The sequence below is a fragment of the Salarias fasciatus genome, chromosome 17 (assembly GCF_902148845.1).
Source record: "Salarias fasciatus chromosome 17, fSalaFa1.1, whole genome shotgun sequence".
Classification (NCBI taxonomy): domain Eukaryota; kingdom Metazoa; phylum Chordata; class Actinopteri; order Blenniiformes; family Blenniidae; genus Salarias; species Salarias fasciatus.
This window is the reverse complement of record NC_043761.1, coordinates 476427-496256: the sequence shown is the minus strand read 5'-3', so window position 1 is coordinate 496256 and position 19830 is coordinate 476427. Positions and strand designations below refer to the sequence as shown.

Genomic DNA, 19830 nt, shown 5'->3' with positions numbered 1-19830 from the left:
ATGGTGGCTAATGTTCCAAACATGGCGGCTGATGTGCCAACATGGCAGCTGATGTGCCAAACATGGCGGCTGATGTGTCAAACATGGTGGCTGATGTTCCAAACATGGCGGCTGATGTGCCAAACATGGAGGCTGATGTTCCAAACATGGCGGCTGATGTGCCAACATGGTGGCTGGTGAGCTAAGCATAGCGGCTGATGTGCTCGCCATCAAAGCGGAGTTAAGAGGGCGGACCAAGTGGACTGTCCTCTGCAGTGAATCTCCAAACATTTTACCAAACTTCAGAAATTTAAAACTGAGTCATTAAACTGAATTTTCAACGATTCATCCAACCTGATCAGTACATCCAACCTTCATCCAACCTGATCAGTACATCCAACCTTCATCCAACCTGATCAGTACATCCAACCTCTATCATCATTTAATTAAAAAAACAAAAAAACAAAAAACAAAACAAGTCTGTTAGATGTCTGGTGACGAAGGTGAAGATGAAGATGATGATAATGATGAAGATGATGACGAAGATGATTATAATGGGGACGATGATAAAAATAATGATGATGATTGTGATGAAGATAATGATCATGGTGGTGATGAAGATGATGGTGATGATGAAGATGAGGATGATGACGATGATCATGAACATGTCAGTGAGTGATTTGACTGGATTGGACTGATTTGGTGGTTTATGGCGCCCCCTGCTGGTCACAGCCTCTTCAGTAACGTCCAGGTTCAGACTACAGAACATCACAAATAAGTAGCTTTTTAATGGGGTTTATTGATTTATTACAGTAATTTAGAATAAATCCTGGTCCTGGTCCTGGTCCTGGTCTGGAGCAGATCAGTTCCACAGGATAAATCCTGGTCCTGGGCCTGGGCTTGGAGCTCCCGGCCCCTGGCGTCCTCCTCGTCCATCGTAAGCCGAGGCTGTCTCCAGAAACCCAGAACAGGATGGACGGACCCTTCTGGAATCCGTATAAGTTTTTCTCCTGGTGGAACCTTGGTAATGTAGAGTATCATGTTTCAGCATCACCTGACCGCACCAGAACGCACCTGAAGTCTCGCTCCCTTTGTGTTTTGTCCGTTCTCCGAGTCTCCTTGAACGCACCACTCTGACGGAGCGCTTCCAGTGTGTGATTGTCTGCTCTCCGAGCCGCCCTGAACGCGCCCCGCGGCTCCATCCTGTACACCCGGCTGCTCGCTTGTTTGTTTTGAGGATAATTCCACCTCGTTACCGGGACCAGGACACACGGATCGCCGCGGCCGCGGCACCCTGCGGAGTTCCGGTGAGTTTTCTCCCAGCGAGCCGCTCGTTCTCTCCTCAAGTTGCAGCGAAGTCTCCTGCGGAGCTCGCTGGCTTCTGTCGGCTCCATGCATGGGCTGTGCCCATTATCGGACAGGGTCCGGGGGTTCCATCTGTTCCCTCACACGAGCTCACGTTCCGTCTTAGTATTTGATCCAGATTATTCTACATGCTTTCTTAAATTGTGACGGATTTGAATTTAGGTGCTGCCAGTCACCCTTTCAAGCGGCTCGCGCGCAGGTGTGCGGTGTCCGATGATGGAAACGTCGTCTGCTCAGCAGTAATCCTCCCCGTTTCGGATTTGAGACATTTTTTTTTCATCTCCGTTTAAAACGAGGCGCACGGAGGACTGACCGGGTCATCCTCCGGTTCTGACCACGGAGGACTGACCGGGTCATCCTCCGGTTCTGACCACGGAGGACTGACCGGGTCATCCTCCGGTTCTGACCACGGCAGGCCGTTCGACTGCAAACAGCCAAAACAAACCCTCCGAATGAAGCGGCTGTCCGCTGGGTTAGCCTCAGCTAGCTAACCCCGTCAACGTTTCCAGCCCGGAGACACCGGGGACACCGGAGACACCGGGGACACCGGGGCAGTGTCGGCCGCTGCCGGACGTCTTCCACGGCAGTGGAGACACGACAGCCGGAACCACACCGGGACGCTCCGACGGCTCAGCCGCCTGCGAGCCGCGGCTAGCCCGCTAAGCTAACAGCAGCCGAGTTCAGTCTGGAGTTCAGCTCTCCTCAGACTAGCCTTAACTAACTAATCCTAACCCAACTAACCTTAATCTAACTAACCCTAACCTAACTAACCCAACCCCAACTAACCCGACCCACACTAACCGCTTTATAAAGCGTCAATTACAGCAAGTCCTGTCCAGAGACCGACAGAGAACCAGCAGAACCGCACGAGCAAGAAGAGACTGGGGGAAGGAAGAACCCTGCAGGACCAGGACCAGGACCAGGACCAGAGGAGAACCCTGCAGGACCAGGACCAGGACCAGAGGATAACCCAGCAGGACCAGGACCAGGACCAGAGGAGAACCCTGCAGGACCAGGACCAGAGGAGAACCCTGCAGGACCAGGACCAGGACCAGAGGAGAACCCTGCAGGACCAGGACCAGAGGAGAACCCTGCAGGACCAGGACCAGAGGAGAACCCTGCAGGACCAGGACCAGGACCAGGACCAGAGGAGAACCCTGCAGGACCAGGACCAGAGGAGAACCCTGCAGGACCAGGACCAGGACCAGAGGAGAACCCTGCAGGACCAGGACCAGGACCAGGACCAGAGGAGAACCCTGCAGGACCAGGACCAGAGGAGAACCCTGCAGGACCAGGACCAGGACCAGAGGAGAACCCTGCAGGACCAGGACCAGGACCAGGACCAGGACCAGGACCAGAGGAGAACCCTGCAGGACCAGGACCAGAGGAGAACCCTGCAGGACCAGGACCAGGACCAGAGGAGAACCCTGCAGGACCAGGACCAGGACCAGAGGAGAACCCTGCAGGACCAGGACCAGAGGAGAACCCTGCAGGACCAGGACCAGGACCAGGACCAGAGGAGAACCCTGCAGGACCAGGACCAGGACCAGAGGAGAACCCTGCAGGACCAGGACCAGGACCAGGACCAGGACCAGAGGAGAACCCTGCAGGACCAGGACCAGAGGAGAACCCTGCAGGACCAGGACCAGGACCAGAGGAGAACCCAGCAGGACCAGGACCAGAGGAGAACCCAGCAGGACCAGGACCAGAGGAGAACCCTGCAGGACCAGGACCAGGACCAGAGGAGAACCCAGCAGGACCAGGACCAGAGGAGAACCCTGCAGGACCAGGACCAGAGGAGAACCCTGCAGGATCAGGATCAGGAGGCTCTGTGCTGAGCGGTTGGGGTGAGGGGACAGAGAGGGGACAGAGAGGGGACAGAGAGGGGACAGAGAGGGGACAGAGAGGGGACGGAGGACAGACAGGGACACTTCCTGAGTTCGTAGACGAGGAGCGAGACGTTGGTCAGCAACGCCGAGTTCTGGAACATTATTTGACAGAAAGGACAGAAGTGGAGCAGAACCAGGAGCCGAATCCACATGGCAGGAACCTCCTGAACCCACTGGGTCCAGGTTCTCATTAGATCAATGGATCAGATGTGATTGAGGTTCTGTTGGTGATCCCTCATTCACGGCTCTAGTCCACCTCAGAGGGTCTTGGTTTCTGACTCTCTGGTCTCGAGGCGTCATCAGTCCTGGTGCTCTCAGTCCAGGTCCTCTCAGTCCTGGTCCTCTCAGTCCTGGTGCTCTCAGTCCAGGTCCTCTCAGTCCTGGTCCTCTCAATCCTGGTCCTCTCAGTCCTGGTCCTCTCAGTTCCCTCAGAACGTGACCTTCAGGCCAGAGCCGGATCCTGCCGGCGTCCCTCAGGGCTCCTCACTGGGTCTTCTGGCAGGATGAGAACAGGGTTTGTGAATTCGGTTGTCTCTGTGTCCTGTCCTGAGTGTCTCCTGACTGACGAGACGGCAGGGACAGCGGGACAACATGAGAACATGAGGACATGAGAACATGAGGACATGAGGACATGAGGACGCCGCCAAAGCAGCCGGAGTAACCCGATCCTCCACCAGCAGCTCCGCGGGGTCCTGTTACTCCGGGCTCGCCGGGACCGGTCGCCATGGAGACGGCTGGAGGAGACGAGCAGGGGTTGGCCGGGTCAGGAGGGGGCGGAGTTTCAGCCGCTGTCCGTCCCTGACTGCTGGTCACACAGACGGGTCTAGTCCGGTCCTGGACCACGAAGACGGGTCTAGTCCGGTCCTGGACCACGAAGACGGGTCTAGTCCGGTCCTGGACCACGAAGACGGGTCTAGTCCGGTCCTGGACCACGAAGACGGGTCTAGTCCGGTCCTGGATCATGAGGACGGGTCTAGTCCGGTCCTGGATCATGAGGACGGGTCTAGTCCTGTCCTGGATCATGAGGACGGCGCCCCAGCTGAGCCAGTCCAGTGTAGACCCCGCTGTGGCGGGGTCTGTGCGGTCTCTGGAGGTCTGGTCCTTCGCCCTGGGTCTGTGGCGGGGCCGGGGGGTCGGGGCGTGCCGGGTCACGATATGATGGCGGTTCACGGCGTGGCCCAGATCGTCTGTTCCATGTGGAGACCGGCCGTGACTGAAACCAGCAGCTGCTGGTCTGGACCAGGGGGTCAAGGCTTCTGCAAACCACCAAGTCCCACATCCAGAGAAAAACCTGAAAGAGGGTCCTTTTATGCCCGGGTGGTAGAAACGGGCCGACGCACGCTGGCCCGCCCCCTCAGCGCACCTCCAGAACCAAGACGCCACAGAACCAGACCCGTCTGGTCCTCCCACCCCGCGGGGCCGCCATGGAACCAGAACGGGCAGGCAGAATCTTCTGAGCCGCCGCCTCCCGTCGGGACCAGAACCAGCCAGAACCCGGCTTCGCGTCTCACAGCAGCAGCTCAGATCATTTTCTCTCACTTCTTCACCAAACCTCAGCGGTTCGGCCGGACGCCGTGTGTCGTGTCCTGACCGTGTCGTGGTCGCCGTCCGCCGGTCCCGGTCCGACAGACCGAACCTCGTCCCGCTCGGCAGCAGCGAGAGAGCGCTGTGCGCCTGAATGTCGCCGTCGCCATCTGGTGGGCCTGTCGTTAGTCTTGGGAGTTTAGATAAAGTTTGTTGACGTTCTGCGTCTGGCGATACGTTACACGTGACCGAGGCGTCATCCAGCTGGGAGACATCTTTGAGCGTAACCGTACGAGCGCCGCCGCCATCTTGGCTCTAGACGCAGCGGCAGAGCGAGACGCGCGGAAGTGGCAGCCGGTGATCGTTTGTGACATTCGGCAGTTTTTTCTTCTGAAACGTTCACGTTCGTCTGCACTGTTTCTACAGCTCACTGCACACGGTTTGCTTTTGTCTTGATGTGTTTACTTGTTGCAAAGGGAGTTTTTTGTTGTCCCTGTCATATAATTGTCTTTTTTTGTATTGATTTTATTATTATAAATATATTTCAGTTGGAAACTAAATGTTATGGCTCAGTCATTTATTAAAAAGTATTTTATACTCTGCACACTTGTAGGTTTCTGCCAAGTTTCTGCAGAAAAACTGCAGAATCGTATAACGGTGGCTAAATGTCCGAGCCACAGGCTGCGCGGCGTGCATCCAGGCTCCTGTCGTGGAAATTAAAAGTATTCTACAGTCAGATTCCTTCAAAATAAGTTCCAAACCCACTTCGTACAGTTTGGCACAGGTTGGTCTCCACATGGCGGAATGAAGGGTTCTCCTGGTTCTGTCCAAACTGAACCCTGAAATCTGTGTGCTTCACGCTGGTCTCATGACACCTGGTCCGGCTGTAGTCCGGCTGTAGTCCGGCTGTAGTCCAGCAGCCAGCGGCAGCTTCATGGCTGCTTCATTGTTATCATGGTGTTTTTCAATGTGGAATCTGGAAAGAAAAAAAATAAAAATAGTTGAGAGTGAAAGTTTCATTTTTCCCCTCGACCTGATCAGAACTTGCTCAGGTGTGTTAAAATGCAGTGTTGTTGACATGTTGACGGATTTCAGTGTTTTTGGGTATTTTCAATAGAACTAGAACTGCAAGCAGTGCTGATAGGGCCAAGCCTCCGGCGCAACGCGGAGCCCGGAGAAGCTCGCCACGAGGGACCGCGGGCTCGGGGCGGGCGTCGGGACACGAGCCGACTTTTAACCCCCTCCAGCAAGGCCCACGCCACGCTCACCATACGTAGTGCAACTCTGATCAACTTTCACGTCACTTGATGTCTCTGTTTGCTGCCCCCCCTTTTCACCAATTCTGACCAAAGTTAACGCACAGCCTCTGGCTGAATCACACAGAAGTGAATCGAGTTCAGTGTTGAGAACTCTGAAGTTTTAACCACACAGAAACTGCTTTGAAAAGAGTAAATTACTCAGAGATCATGCTGTTTCCGTCCGTCTTTCAGACACCAAGTTCCTCCCATGAGTTGCTGCTTGGTTTTAGTCATGTCAGGTCACTGAGTAGACACACAGGTTGGTTTTAATATTGTCAGTGAAAAAAGACAGTCTGACATTGTAAACACAATACAGTTGAGGTCAGAGTGTTACATGCTCTTGTAAAGAATATAATGTCATGGCTCTCTTGACTTTCCAGTCATTTCTACAACTCTGATTTTCCTCTGATGCACAACTTCATCACTTCCTGAACTTCAGGATTTTCCTTGTTTCCTGTCTTTCATGATAGGACAAGCTGATTAATGCAGGTGTGTCTGACCTCTGTAACAACTTCAGACACACCTGTATTAATCAGCTCATCCGATCACGAAAGACAGGAAACAAGGAGCCTCCTGAAGTTCAGGAAGTGGTTGAGTTGTGAATAGAGCCTATTGGACCAGATACTTCTTTGTCACAAAAAGATTCATGAAGTTGTTCATTTGCAATCTCTCAGTTCACACCGACAAAGCCTGCTTTCATCACAGACACTGCTCACAAACAGTAAACTCCACCGTGTGGCGACTGTTGGTTACTACACCTTTATTGGTTACTACCCCTAACATGAACTATGCCTGTTTATTCGCCTTTTTTTAGTGATTTAGTAGCAGAAGTGGGCGTGGCCTATGTCCCATGATGCCACTGTGCTAAGGGAACATGTTGATATTAAGTTTAAGAAGATGTGATTTAACATGTAAAAATTATGGGTCAAAATGCGTTTTCATGAGTTATAGCGCCAACTAGTGGCCAATGTTCACCAAAATGTGCTGATAGACTCACAGTCACATGGCAACCAAGCATCTCAAGTTTGGTGGTGTTAGCATTTATTACGACCAAGATCAGTGAAACTTTGTGTTTAGCTAGCTAGCTGGCAAAGTTTAGTCTAGCCCACGTTGTGCATATTTCGTCGTAGCAAAATTCTTTTGATAACTTCAGGTCAGACCCTACGGAAGACTTTCTCTGCTGATTTTCACGCAGATTGGACAAAGCCATTAGGACGAGTTCGTAAATATATGTGTTTTGTTATCTATCGAAAAAAACTAAAGGCATAAATGGGCGTGGCCTAGCCCGAATGATTCAGTTCTTCTCAGGGAATCTGAGGATGTACGTTTTTTGAATGTGCGTCATAAAGTTTGGGAGTTATAGCCCAAAACTGGTTATAGCGCCACCTAGTGGAGGAGGCACACAGTTTTTTTTGAGTCATCTGTGTACTGTTCTCAACATAGCCTGTGAATTTCACAGTCCCCAGTATAATTATTGAGCTGAAAAAAATGTTGAGTTTTGTGTTTTAGCTGCATTAATAGGCCATGCCCACTTTAACCAATCGTGATAAACTTCTAGATATTGCCTCAGGAAAAAATTAGGGTCACAGTTACCAGGTTTTGTAAAAATCGGTGATGCCGTTTAGGAGATATAAATTTCTTATCTTTAGAGCGCCACCTAGTGGCCAATGTTCACAAAAATGAGCTGATCGACCCACAGTCACATGGCAACCAAGCATCTCAAGTTTGGTGGTGTTAGCATTTATTACGACCAAGATCAGTGAATCTTTGTGTTTAGCTAGCCAGCTGGCAAAGTTTAGTCCAGCCCACGTTGAGCATATTTCGTCGTAGCAAAATTCTTTTGATAACTTCAGGTCAGACCCTACGGAAGACTTTATATGACACTTTTCTTGCGGATCGGACAAATCCCCTAGGAGGAGTTCGAAAAAATATATTTTTCAGTTTTTGCGATCTAGCGGAAAAAAAAACTCTAGGCGGAAATGGGCGTGGCCTAGCCCACTAACTCAGGGAATCTGGGGATATACATTTTTTGATGTGCGACACACGGGGTGGGAGTTACAGACCAAAACACTTTTATGTGGCCTATAGCGCCACCTGGTGGCGGACTCGTTTGATTTTTTGCGTCGTCCGTCGGACCGTGGTTTGGTCCCATGTACGGTTTGGGCTGCAGCGGCACTTTCACATAATGGGAAAATTAAAAAAAAAAAAAAAATCCTTTCAATTACAACAGGGTTCCGCCCGGCCCTCATTAGCAGCAACGCTCCAACATCGCGATAATATCGTGAATCGTGATATTTTGGGCCGCCAGTATTGTGATATCAACTTTTCATATCGGCACATGCTGATATTTGGGGCAGTGGTTAGCGCTCTTGCCTCACAGCATGAAGGTCCCGGGTTCAAGCCCCGAGCCGGGCCTCCTCTCTGTGGAGTTTGCATGTTCTCCCCCATGTGTGCGTGGGTTTTCTGGCTTCCTCCGTGTGTGTGTGTCTCAGGCGGGAGACATGTCCAGGGTGGAGGGGGACATGTCCAGGGTGGAGGGGGACCTGCCACCCTGAAGAGGACAGGTGGCACCAAGACGATGGACGCTGATTTTATCTGATCCTGGAACAGGGTTCTCTGATCAAATGGACCAGTGAGAATGTTCTAGATAACCTGTCCCTGAACTCAGCTGGAGGCCAGTCCAAGGTCTGCTGGGTCCATCTAGTGCACCCGGTCCACCCGGTCCACCTGCTGGTCTTCGGTGTCTGATTGTCTTTCTGGAAACTTCAACTTGAGCCCAAACTGTTTGAAGGTGCTGTAGGCTAACGACTGTGTGTGTGTGTGTGTGTGTGTGTGTGTGTGTGTGTGTGTGTGTGTGTGTGTGTGTGTGTGTGTGTGTGTGTGTGTGTGTGTGTGTGTGTGTGTGTGTGTGTGTGTGTGTGTGTGTGTGTGTGTGTGTGTGTGTGTGTGTGTGTGTGTGTGTGTGTGTGTGCAGTGTGTATGATGTCTGGCAGCAGCTGCCATGGCCTGCAGCAGCGCTCCGACCGACGCTGAGACTCTGGAGGGTTTCCAGGAGGTCAACCTGGCGTCTCCCACCACGCCGGACCTGCAGGTGAACCCAACCTTCAGGAGGAGACGAGGAGGAGCCCGAGTCCACCCGTCTGTCTCCACCCGTCTGTCTCCACCCGTCTGTCTCCACCCGTCTGCTCTGTCTTCTCCTTGTCCATTTCAGCATGTTCTCATAGTTCTCCTCATCCTGACTCTGCTCCTTTCTGCGGAACGTTTCTCGCTCTTCTGGCAGAACCAGGCGGAGCAGCAGCGCCCCCCGCCCCGCCACAGTGCTCCTCCCACCACCCTGTACCGCACACACTCCCTGGGAGCGCCCCCTGCTGGGCTGCAGGCCGACCGGCTGCCCACACAGCCCGTCTACTCCACGCCGCGACTCAGCCACAATGGAAGGTAGCCACGCTGCGCTAGCTGTTAGCGTTAGCTTTAGAGGCCGCTGCTGTCTCCTGGACAATTTGCTAGCTGTTAGCCTTAGCTTTAGAGGCCGCTGCTGTCTCCTGAACACTATGCTAGCTGTTATTGTTAGCTTTAGAGGCCGCTGCTGTCTCCTGGACACTATGCTAGCTGTTATCGTTAGCTTTAGAGGCCGCTGCAGTCTCCTGGACACTATGCTAGCTGTTAGCATTAGCTTTAGAGGCCGCTGCTGTCTCCTGGACAATTTGCTAGCTGTTAGCCTTAGCTTTAGAGGCCGCTGCAGTCTCCTGGACAATATGCTAGCTGTTAGCATTAGCTTTAGAGGCCGCTGCTGTCTCCTGGACACTATGCTAGCTGTTAGCATTAGCTTTAGAGACTGCTGCTGTCTCCTGGACACTATGCTAGCTGTTATTGTTAGCTTTAGAGGTCGCTGCGGTCTCCTGGACACTATGCTAGCTGTTAGCGTTAGCTTTAGAGGCCGCTGCGGTCTCCTGGACACTATGCTAGCTGTTAGCATTAGCTTTAGAGACCGCTGCTGTCTCCTGGACACTATGCTAGCTGTTATTGTTAGCTTTAGAGGCCGCTGCGGTCTCCTGGACACTATGCTAGCTGTTAGCGTTAGCTTTAGAGGCCGCTGCGGTCTCCTGGACACTATGCTAGCTGTTAGCGTTAGCTTTAGAGGCCGCTGCTATCTCCTGGACACTATGCTAGCTGTTAGCGTTAGCTTTAGAGGCCGCTGCGGTCTCCTGGACACTATGCTAGCTGTTAGCATTAGCTTTAGAGGCCGCTGCTGTCTCCTGGACACTATGCTAGCTGTTATCGTTAGCTTTAGAGGCCGCTGCTGTCTCCTGGACAATTTGCTAGCTGTTAGCCTTAGCTTTAGAGGCCGCTGCTGTCTCCTGAACACTATGCTAGCTGTTATTGTTAGCTTTAGAGGCCGCTGCTGTCTCCTGGACACTATGCTAGCTGTTATCGTTAGCTTTAGAGGCCGCTGCAGTCTCCTGGACACTATGCTAGCTGTTAGCATTAGCTTTAGAGGCCGCTGCTGTCTCCTGGACACTATGCTAGCTGTTATCGTTAGCTTTAGAGGCCGCTGCTGTCTCCTGGACAATTTGCTAGCTGTTAGCCTTAGCTTTAGAGGCCGCTGCAGTCTCCTGGACACTATGCTAGCTGTTAGCATTAGCTTTAGAGGCCGCTGCTGTCTCCTGGACACTATGCTAGCTGTTATCGTTAGCTTTAGAGGCCGCTGCTGTCTCCTGGACACTATGCTAGCTGTTATCATTAGCTTTAGAGGCCGCTGCGGTCTCCTGGACACTATGCTAGCTGTTAGCATTAGCTTTAGAGGCCGCTGCGGTCTCCTGGACACTATGCTAGCTGTTAGCATTAGCTTTAGAGACCGCTGCTGTCTCCTGGACACTATGCTAGCTGTTAGCATTAGCTTTAGAGGCCGCTGCTATCTCCCGGACACTATGCTAGCTGTTAGCGTTAGCTTTAGAGACCGCTGCTGTCTCCTGGACACTATGCTAGCTGTTAGCATTAGCTTTAGAGACCGCTGCTGTCTCCTGGACACTATGCTAGCTGTTAGCATTAGCTTTAGAGACTGCTGCTGTCTCCTGGACACTATGCTAGCTGTTAGCATTAGCTTTAGAGACCGCTGCTGTCTCCTGGACACTATGCTAGCTGTTAGCATTAGCTTTAGAGACTGCTGCTGTCTCCTGGACACTATGCTAGCTGTTAGCATTAGCTTTAGAGCCCGCTGCTGTCTCCTGGACACTATGCTAGCTGTTGACTCTTCCTTGTTCACCTGAGACTGATGCTGATTCCTTGTGCTGTGCAGCGTGCCTGGCCTGGAGGCGGAGTCGGTGGACGGCGGCCCGGGGGACGGGGACGGGGACGAGTGCGGCGCTCTGAGCGACGGCCTGTCCCGCCTGTGCAGCCCGTCGGTGATGGAGGTCCGAGAGAAAGGCTGCGAGAGGCTGAAGGAGGAGCTGGCCAAGGCTCAGAGGGTGAGAGGAGGACACCTGACCTCCAGCGACATTGACCTGAGCCTGGCTCCTGTTGCCTGTGTGTGTGTGTGTGTGTGTGTGTGTGTGTGTGTGTGTGTGTGTGTGTGTGTGTGTGTGTGTGTGTGTGTGTGTGTCTGACTTCACTCATCACTAATGAAGTGTTAGAAATAATATTTAAGGTTTTAAAACAACCGATGAACTCTGAAGACGATATCCATCCATCTTCAACCACTTATCCGGACCGGGCCAACTTCCATGAACCCTCGAGCTCCTCTGGAGGGGCTGGGTTCCAGAGTCCGGCTCCTCTGGAGGGGCTGGGTTCCAGAGTCCGGCTCCTCTGGAGGGGCTGGGTTCCAGAGTCCGGCTCCTCTGGAGGGGCTGGGTTCCAGAGTCCGGCTCCTCTGGAGGGGCTGGGTTCCAGAGTCCGGCTCCTCTGGAGGGGCTGGGTTCCAGAGTCCAGGCTGTTTGTGAAGTGAGCCCAAATACCGTCTGGGCCCGAATATAAGACGATATGTTTTTCCAGGAATGGTTTTCTCAGAAACGGGGTGGAGCTCTGATGGAGGACTGGATGGAGCCAGAGTCCCGGGGAGCTGGACTGCCTCTGCTCCATGCAGTGGCTCCGCCCCCCGTTAGGGGGAGCTAGTGAGCTGGACAGAGAGTCAGCCTGCAGCAGTGAGAGAAGAAGCCTGAGCAGTGTGGCTGCTGCTGGTTTTTCTAAGCTTCATTTCAAACAGCATCCAGAATACCTGCCTGTCAGTACTCGAGTATACTTAGCTGATGTTCAGGATGGAGGTGGAACTGATACTCGTGAGTTTGTCAGTTTGTTTTGAAGTTTGAACGCAGATGCTAATTCCGTTAGCATGTCAACGGCGTTTCCATTAATAGTTAGCATTGAGCTAGCGGCTCTGATTTTAAATACTGACTGGTTTAGTTTTCAGACAGTGATGTGTGTTGTGGTACATCTTGTGTGTTTGTTCACTTCTATGTTTATCTGGTTTGTCTCAGTTTTCCAGCCTTCAGGAGAAAGTAATAAAAGCTCAGAGCAGCTGAAACCTGCTGCTTTCTCTCTGAAGAACTGTTCTCTACAGGCCAGACTGAACCCAGCATCCAGGAGGCTGAGTTATTCATGTTCATGAAGCTGAACAGAACTGGAGTTTGATGGTTATAAAGTTACTTACATCATTAATGCAGTTATTGAACCTTTGAGGTTCTTAATTGTTGCTTATTGTGGCTTATTTTGAGAAAGAGAATATATTTTTATTTAATACTGCAGTAATGTTTTTTAATCTTAAATCAGGTGAAATGTTTTCTCTGTTGTGAGTTTTTGGGTTTAAATAATTGTACAATAAAAAGTTCTTTTATGAGTAACCTTATTGTCTTCAATATATTTTTATTTTCACAAAATATTTGAAAAATAGGGGTCAACTTATAATCAGAGTCCTACTGTATTCGGGCCGATACGGTATGTCTCGCCGGTTCCTAGAGCCAGTCTCTGAGTCCCAGGATGATTTACATTAGCGCTATGGTTCCCTCAGTGGGTGGTGGCTCCAGCCTGGCCCCAGCTCCAGGCTGGGTCCAGGCTGGGCCCGGGTCCAGGGTGGCTCCAGGCTGGGCCCGGGTCCAGGGTGGCTCCAGGCTGGGCCCGGGTCCAGGGTGGCTCCAGGCTGGGCCCGGCTCCAGGGTGGGCCCGGGTCCAGGGTGGGGCCCAGCTGCTCCATACCTGGCAACGTAAGGTTCTCTCAAGGGGCTTTTGGCCTGCTGTCCGTCTGGCCCCCCACCAGGACCGGTCTGCCGTAGGAGACTGTGAACCTCCACCAGCAGGGGGCGCCTGTCAGGGCGTTGCAATATTCATGATCTGTTTGTTCCTTTATTTATCAATTTATTCATTATTTAGTTTTTTTTAAATGTCTTTATAATTTTTTCTTAATTTCATCAATTTCATGTTTTCATTTTTCATGTGTTCATTTTCCATTTTTTTGTGCGTGCGTGTGTATGTGTGTGCTTGTGTGCATATGTGTGTGTGCACGTGTGTGTGCGCGCGTGTGTGCGTGTGTGTGCATATGTGTGTGTGTGTGTGTGCATGTGTGTGTGCGTGTATGTGTGTGCGTGTGTGTGTGTGTGTGTGCATGTGTGCATATGTGTGTGTGTGTGTGTGTGTGTCAGGATCTGCTGTTAAAAGATGAGGAGTGTGACAGATTGTCTAAAGTCAGAGATCAACTCAGTCTGGAGCTGGAAGAGCTGACGGCCAGTCTGTTCCAGGTCGGTCCACTGCTCCGTCTGTCCTCCGTCTGTCCTCCGTCTGTTCTCCGTCTGTCCTCCATCTGTCCTCCACTTCTCCATCTGTCCTCCATCTGTCCTCCACCTCTCGTCTCCTGAATGTTGGGATCCAGGATCCCAACATTCCTCCACAGGAAGGGGGTCCAGGATCCAGGATGTTGGGAGACCAGGGTCCACATGGCAGCAGGTCTTTAGAGGTCCAGATGTTGGGGGACACCATTGATCTTTGATCCAGAGTTTGGACTTCTTGCCCTCAGAGCTCCGTTTGTAGCAGTTGGCCACTTGAAAAGTCCAACTTAAAGACCTGGTCTTGGATCCGACTCTGATGTCGTTTAGCGTGTGGAACTGGGACCCTCCGTGGATCAGTTGGTCCCTCTATTGACCAGTCGGACCCTCTGTCAACCCTTCGGTCCCTCTGTTGACCAGTCGGTCCCTCTGTTGACCAGTCGGTCCCTCTGTTGACCAGTCGGACCCTCTGTTGACCAGTCGGTCCCTCTGTTGACCCTTCGGACCCTCTGTTGACCCTTCGGACCCTCTGTTGACCCTTCGGTCCCTCTGTTGACCAGTCGGTCCCTCTGTTGACCAGTCGGACCCTCTGTTGACCAGTCGAACCCTCTGTTGACCCTCCGGTCCCTCTGTTGACCAATCGGACCCTCTGTTGACCCTTCGGTCCCTCTGTTGACCAGTCGGTCCCTGTGTTGACCCTTCGGACCCTCTGTTGACCAGTCGAACCCTCTGTTGACCCTTCGGTCCCTCTGTTGACCCTCCGGTCCCTCTGTTGACCCTTCGGACCCTCTGTTGACCCTTCGGACCCTCTGTTGACCCTTCGGACCCTCTGTTGACACTTCGGTCCCTCTGTTGACCCTTCGGTCCCTCTATTGACCAGTCGGACCCTCTGTCAACCCTTCGGTCCCTCTGTTGACCAGTCGGTCCCTCTGTTGACCAGTCGGACCCTCTGTTGACCAGTCGGACCCTCTGTTGACCAGTCGAACCCTCTGTTGACCCTTCGGTCCCTCTGTTGACCCTCCGGTCCCTCTGTTGACCAATCGGACCCTCTGTTGACCCTTCGGTCCCTCTGTTGACCCTTCGGTCCCTCTATTGACCAGTCGGACCCTCTGTCAACCCTTCGGTCCCTCTGTCGACCAGTCGGTCCCTCTGTTGACCAGTCGGACCCTCTGTTGACCAGTCGGACCCTCTGTTGACCAGTCAGTCCCTCTGTTGACCCTTCGGACCCTCTGTTGACCCTTCGGACCCTCTGTTGACCCTTCGGACCCTCTGTTGACCAATCGGACCCTCTGTTGACCCTTCGGTCCCTCTATTGACCAGTCGGTCCCTCTGTTGACCAGTCGGACCCTCTGTTGACCAGTCAAACCCTCTGTTGACCCTTCGGTCCCTCTGTTGACCCTCCGGTCCCTCTGTTGACCCTCCGATCCCTCTGTTGACCCTTTGGACCCTCTGTTGACCAATCGGACCCTCTGTTGACCCTTCGGTCCCTCTGTTGACCCTTCGGGTCCCTCTGTTGACCAGTCGGTCCCTCTGTTGACCAGTCGGACCCTCTGTTGACCAGTCAAACCCTCTGTTGACCCTCCGGTCCCTCTGTTGACCCTCCGGTCCCTCTGTTGACCCTTCGGACCCTCTGTTGACCAATTGGACCCTCTGTTGACCCTTCGGTCCCTCTGTTGACCCTTCGGACCCTCTGTTGACCAGTCGAACCCTCTGTTGACCCTTCGGTCCCGATGTTGACCACTCGGACCCTCTGTTGACCAGTCGGACACTCCGTTGACCACTCGGACCCTCCATGGACCACTCGGTCCGTTTCACTCCTGACCCCTGTCTCTGTTTCCAGGAAGCCCATCAGATGGTCAGAGAGGCGAACGTCAAACAAGCCAACGCTGAGAAGCAGCTGAAGGAGGCTCTGGGAAAGGTGACCGCTCTGCACTCTCACCACATCCGGTCCAGAACCAGGTCCAGTCCAGAACCACATCCAGTCCAGAACCAGGTCCAGTCCAGAACCACATCCAGTCCAGAACCAGGTCCAGTCCAGAACCCACTCCGCTCCTGAGAGGAGGCGCGTCTGGACGGAGTTTGACGGTATTTTGAAGTGAGGCTGAGGCTGCAGTTCAGCCATCAGGCCACCAGGTGGAGCTGCAGGGCGACTCAGACCGAGAGGAGAACATCTGGAGTACCGGAGCGTGACGCCCGCAAACCTGATGCTAGCTGTAGTGTGTTAGCTGTATGTTGGCGGTGTGCTAGCTGTATGTTAGCAGATGTTAAAAGCATGCTAGCTGCATGTTAGCAGTATATTAGCTGTATGCTAGCTGTATTTTAGCGGTATGCTAGCAGTGTGCTCACGGTGTGCTAGCTGTATTTTAGCTGCATGTCCGCTGTCTGCTAGCTCAGTATGTTGGACTTGTACTGTGTCCCTGCGTCTTCAGATTGATGTCCTCCAGGCGGAGGTGCAGGCCCTGAAGACCCTGGTCCTGTCCTCGCCCACCTCCCCCGTGGGCGAGCTGCCGTCTGCGGGGGCCGGGAAGACCCCGTTCAGGAGGGGCCACAGCAGGAACAAGAGCACCTCGTCCGCCATCATGGGGACGCAGCCCGACCCGGCGGCCACTCAGCCCCTGGTCCGGGAGTGCAGAGAGGTGAGAACCGCCCGGAACCGGGACCCCCCCGGAACCGAGACCCCACCTGGAGCCGAGACCCCGCCCAGACCAGAGACCCCGGCCAGAACCGAGACCCCACCCAGACCAGAGACCTCCCCGGGAACTGAGACTCTGCCCAGACCAGAGTCCTGCACCGGGTCGGGTACCCGCAAAAACAGCTGATTTGCGGGTGGTTTTTAAAAGCTTTTTTTTCTCGGGTTCGGATCTGGGTGGGAAAAATATCTTGCGGGTCGGGTCGCGGGTTGCAGATTGACTCATGAGAATCAATATAAAATAATAAATAAAATAAAAGCGTTGTGACGTGACCCGTCTGCTGCGACCGTCTGCAGCGCCGCCGCTCTGCTGCTTCCAGTCCCGGGCTTCAGTCAGTTGAGCAAAGTGCAGAAAACTGTCTTGGTCATTATTTACTCTCTGAGGGTCGCTTCCTGTCACAGTCATTGGCTCAGCTGTTTCATCGCGTTTCACCATCTAATAACACAGTTTGTGATTGGACGAGAGCATCAAACGGTCTGCCGCCGTCTGACAGGCGCCACTTCCAAACAGTTACTAGCTATTTAGTCCAACGGACTGTCCTCAACATTGTCCTAGGCTTTACTTCTTATTGTCTCATGCTAGCTGTTGCCAAAGCTGTCCGTCCCTGGGAGAGGGATCCCTCCAGACTGTGGTTCTCCCCAAGATCTCTTCTTCTCCCACTGGGTTTCTGGAGTGTTTTCTTGCCGGATGTGAGGGTCGAAGGCGGTGGTTGCTTCATTCTGTCTTGTTACTGTAAATATTGACATATTACCATTATGCTTATTCACTGTTTTTACTTTACCGACCAATGTAACATCTTGAAGCCTCTGAGGCAGCTGTCAGTTGTGATGCTGGGCTATACAAAAATAAATTGATTGATTGATTGATTGATATTTAGATATTTGAGAAATAAATGGATAAAACGTAGAACTATCACTTTGTAAAGTTCCTGAAGTGTTCAGACATCACCGTGTTTCCCTGATGGATTACTTTTCTCCTCCATGGATTCTAAACATGTCTCAGCTCGTAGCTGCTGAACGACAGAAAGTCAGTCTGTTACACACTAAAGTTCCCTTTAAGAGATTCAAAGTTTAAAAGCATTAAACGTAACAAACCAGTGTTTTTCCAGTTGTGTGGCAGAAGAACAGCAGGGGGGATGATTCAGGACTGAAGTCCAGCTGCTTCCTTCAGGTGTTGTTTAGTCGCTGGCAGCTGAACTGTGGCGAAGTGCTGCATGATGCAGACACTGTGGCCCAACATGAGGGCTTTAAATACGGGTTCCGGGTCGGGCTGCGGGTCGGGTTCCGGGTCGGGTTCCGGGTCGGGCTGCGGGTCGGGCTGCGGGTCGGGTTCCGGGTCGGGCTGCGGGTCGGGCTCCGGGTCGGGCTGCGGGTCGGGTTCCGGGTCGGGCTGCGGGTCGGGCTGCGGGTCGGGTTCCGGGTCGGGTTTCGGGTCGGGTTCCGGGTCGGGTTCCGGGTCGGGTTCCGGGTCGGGTTCCGGGTCGGGCTGCGGGTCGGGCTGCGGGTCGGGCTGCGGTTCGGGTTCCGGGTCGGGCTGCGGGTCGGGTTCCGGGTCGGGTTCCGGGTCGGGCTGCCGGTCGGGCTGCGGGTCGGGCTGCGGGTCGGGTTTCAACGGGTCGGATCGGGTCGCGGTACTCATCGGGCTGATGCGCGAGTTTGCGGTTCGGTTGCGGGTTTGTACGTCCCCGGGTCGGGCTGGGGCGGGTCTTGAAAATTGGACCCGTGCAGGACTCTGGCCCAGACCAGAGACCTCGCCCGGAACCAAGATTCTGCCCAGACCAGAGACCCTACCCAGAACCAAGACCCCACTCAGACCAGAGACCCTACCCAGAACCAAGACCCCACCCAGACCAGGGACCCTGCCTGGAACTGAGACATGAAGGACCTCGGTCTCAGTGAGACTGAGAGGCCCTGGAGGACCCGGGTCTCAGCCTGTCTTGTCCCCCCAGGTGGACTCTCAGCTGTTCAGTGAGTTCAGGACCTGGAAGGAAGACCCGACTCTGGAGCGAAGCTGCAGCTTCCTGGACCGGGTCTACAGAGAGGACATCTACCCCTGTTTGACCTTCAGCAAGAGTGAGGTACACACACACACACACACACACACACACACACCCCTCCCCCTTCATTCTGATGGCCTCACTCTTCCTCCTCCTCCTCCTCAGTTGGGGTCGGCCATCTTGGAGGCGGTGGAGCAGAACACCCTGAGCGTGGAGCCGGTGGGCTTCCAGCCGCTGCCGGTGGTCAAAGCGTCGGCGGTGGAGTGTGGAGGACCAAAGTGAGACGCACTGACACACTCTCAGGTCTACCGTGGGCTCGGATGTCCGGGTTAGGGACCAGGGGTCTACAGCGGTCTTCCCACTGGAAGGCCGCTAGAGGGGTCTGGAATGGGGGGTCTGGTCCAGATGTCGGGGTAAAGGGGGTTCATCCAGAAGTTTTAGTCCATGGCTCCATTCAGTGACCCCTCAAACTGTGACTTCCTGCTCCTGACAGGAAGTGAACCTGTGACTTCCTGATTTTCCTCCTGACAGGAAGTGAACCTGTGACTTCCTGATTTTCCTCCTGACAGGAAGTGAACCTGTGACTTCCTGATTTTCCTCCTGACAGGAAGTGTGCCCTGAGTGGTCAGACAAAAACCTGTAAGCACAGAATCAAGTTTGGAGACTCGTCCAGTTATTACTACGTGTCTCCGTACTGCAGATACAGAGTGAGTACCAACACACACACACACACACACACACACACACACACACACAGTGAACACTGCATGGGGTTCTCTGATGTTCTGCTGCCTGCTTCCTTCAGATCACCGTCGTTTGTAACTTCTTCACCTACATCCGTTACATCCACCAGGGACTGGTGAAGCAGCAGGACGGTGAGGACACACACACACACACACACACACACACACACACACACACACACATACACACACACACACACACACACACACACACACACACCCTGTCTGGTTGTTTAACCCTGTTGTGTCGTTGTGTAGTGGAGCAGATGTTCTGGGAGGTCATGCAGCTCCGGAGAGAAATGTCTTTGGCTAAACTTGGATTCTACAAAGACCAGCTGTGACCTGGACGGACGGCTCATCCAATCACAACAGACTCTGAGTTGGAGCTCCGCCCCCTGTGAGCTGGAGCTCCGCCCCCTCCTGTTCCTGAAAGCACCGAAGCAAAAAAACAAAAACAAACCTACAATCATTAAATTAAAGACACTTTTAATTAAAATCCAGTTTGGACAGAAGGAGAGACAGACTGAGACTGGAAACAGTAGCAGCTCCACCCACAGCTCCACCCACAGCTCCACCTCAGCCCCACCCACAGCTCCAC

General features: G+C 53.3%; 1 protein-coding gene across 1 annotated transcript; it reads left to right on the top strand.

Annotated features, from left to right (window-relative positions):
- Positions 1-1133: 1133 nt before the first annotated feature.
- Positions 1134-19773, top strand: rab3ip (RAB3A interacting protein (rabin3)). Its single transcript, XM_030113563.1, has 12 exons — positions 1134-1286; positions 9030-9146; positions 9336-9493; positions 11352-11520; positions 13684-13779; positions 15644-15721; positions 16233-16439; positions 18442-18570; positions 18655-18767; positions 19097-19196; positions 19295-19364; positions 19491-19773. Exons 2-12 carry the CDS (start codon positions 9057-9059, stop codon positions 19571-19573), a joined length of 1293 nt encoding a protein of 430 aa, XP_029969423.1. The 5' UTR covers positions 1134-1286; positions 9030-9056; the 3' UTR covers positions 19574-19773.
- The last annotated feature ends 57 nt before the right edge of the window (positions 19774-19830 follow it).

What these genes read in the sequence shown, in the direction of transcription:
- rab3ip (XM_030113563.1), top strand. Translation starts at nt 9,057, where the DNA reads ATGGCCTGCAGCAGCGCTCCGACCGACGCTGAGACTCTGGAGGGTTTC. An exon ending in AGCTGGCCAAGGCTCAGAGG is followed by an intron (nt 11,521 to 13,683) that starts GTGAGAGGAGGA and finishes TGTGTGTGTCAG; the next exon opens with GATCTGCTGTTAAAAGATGA. An exon ending in TGACCTTCAGCAAGAGTGAG is followed by an intron (nt 18,571 to 18,654) that starts GTACACACACAC and finishes CCTCCTCCTCAG; the next exon opens with TTGGGGTCGGCCATCTTGGA.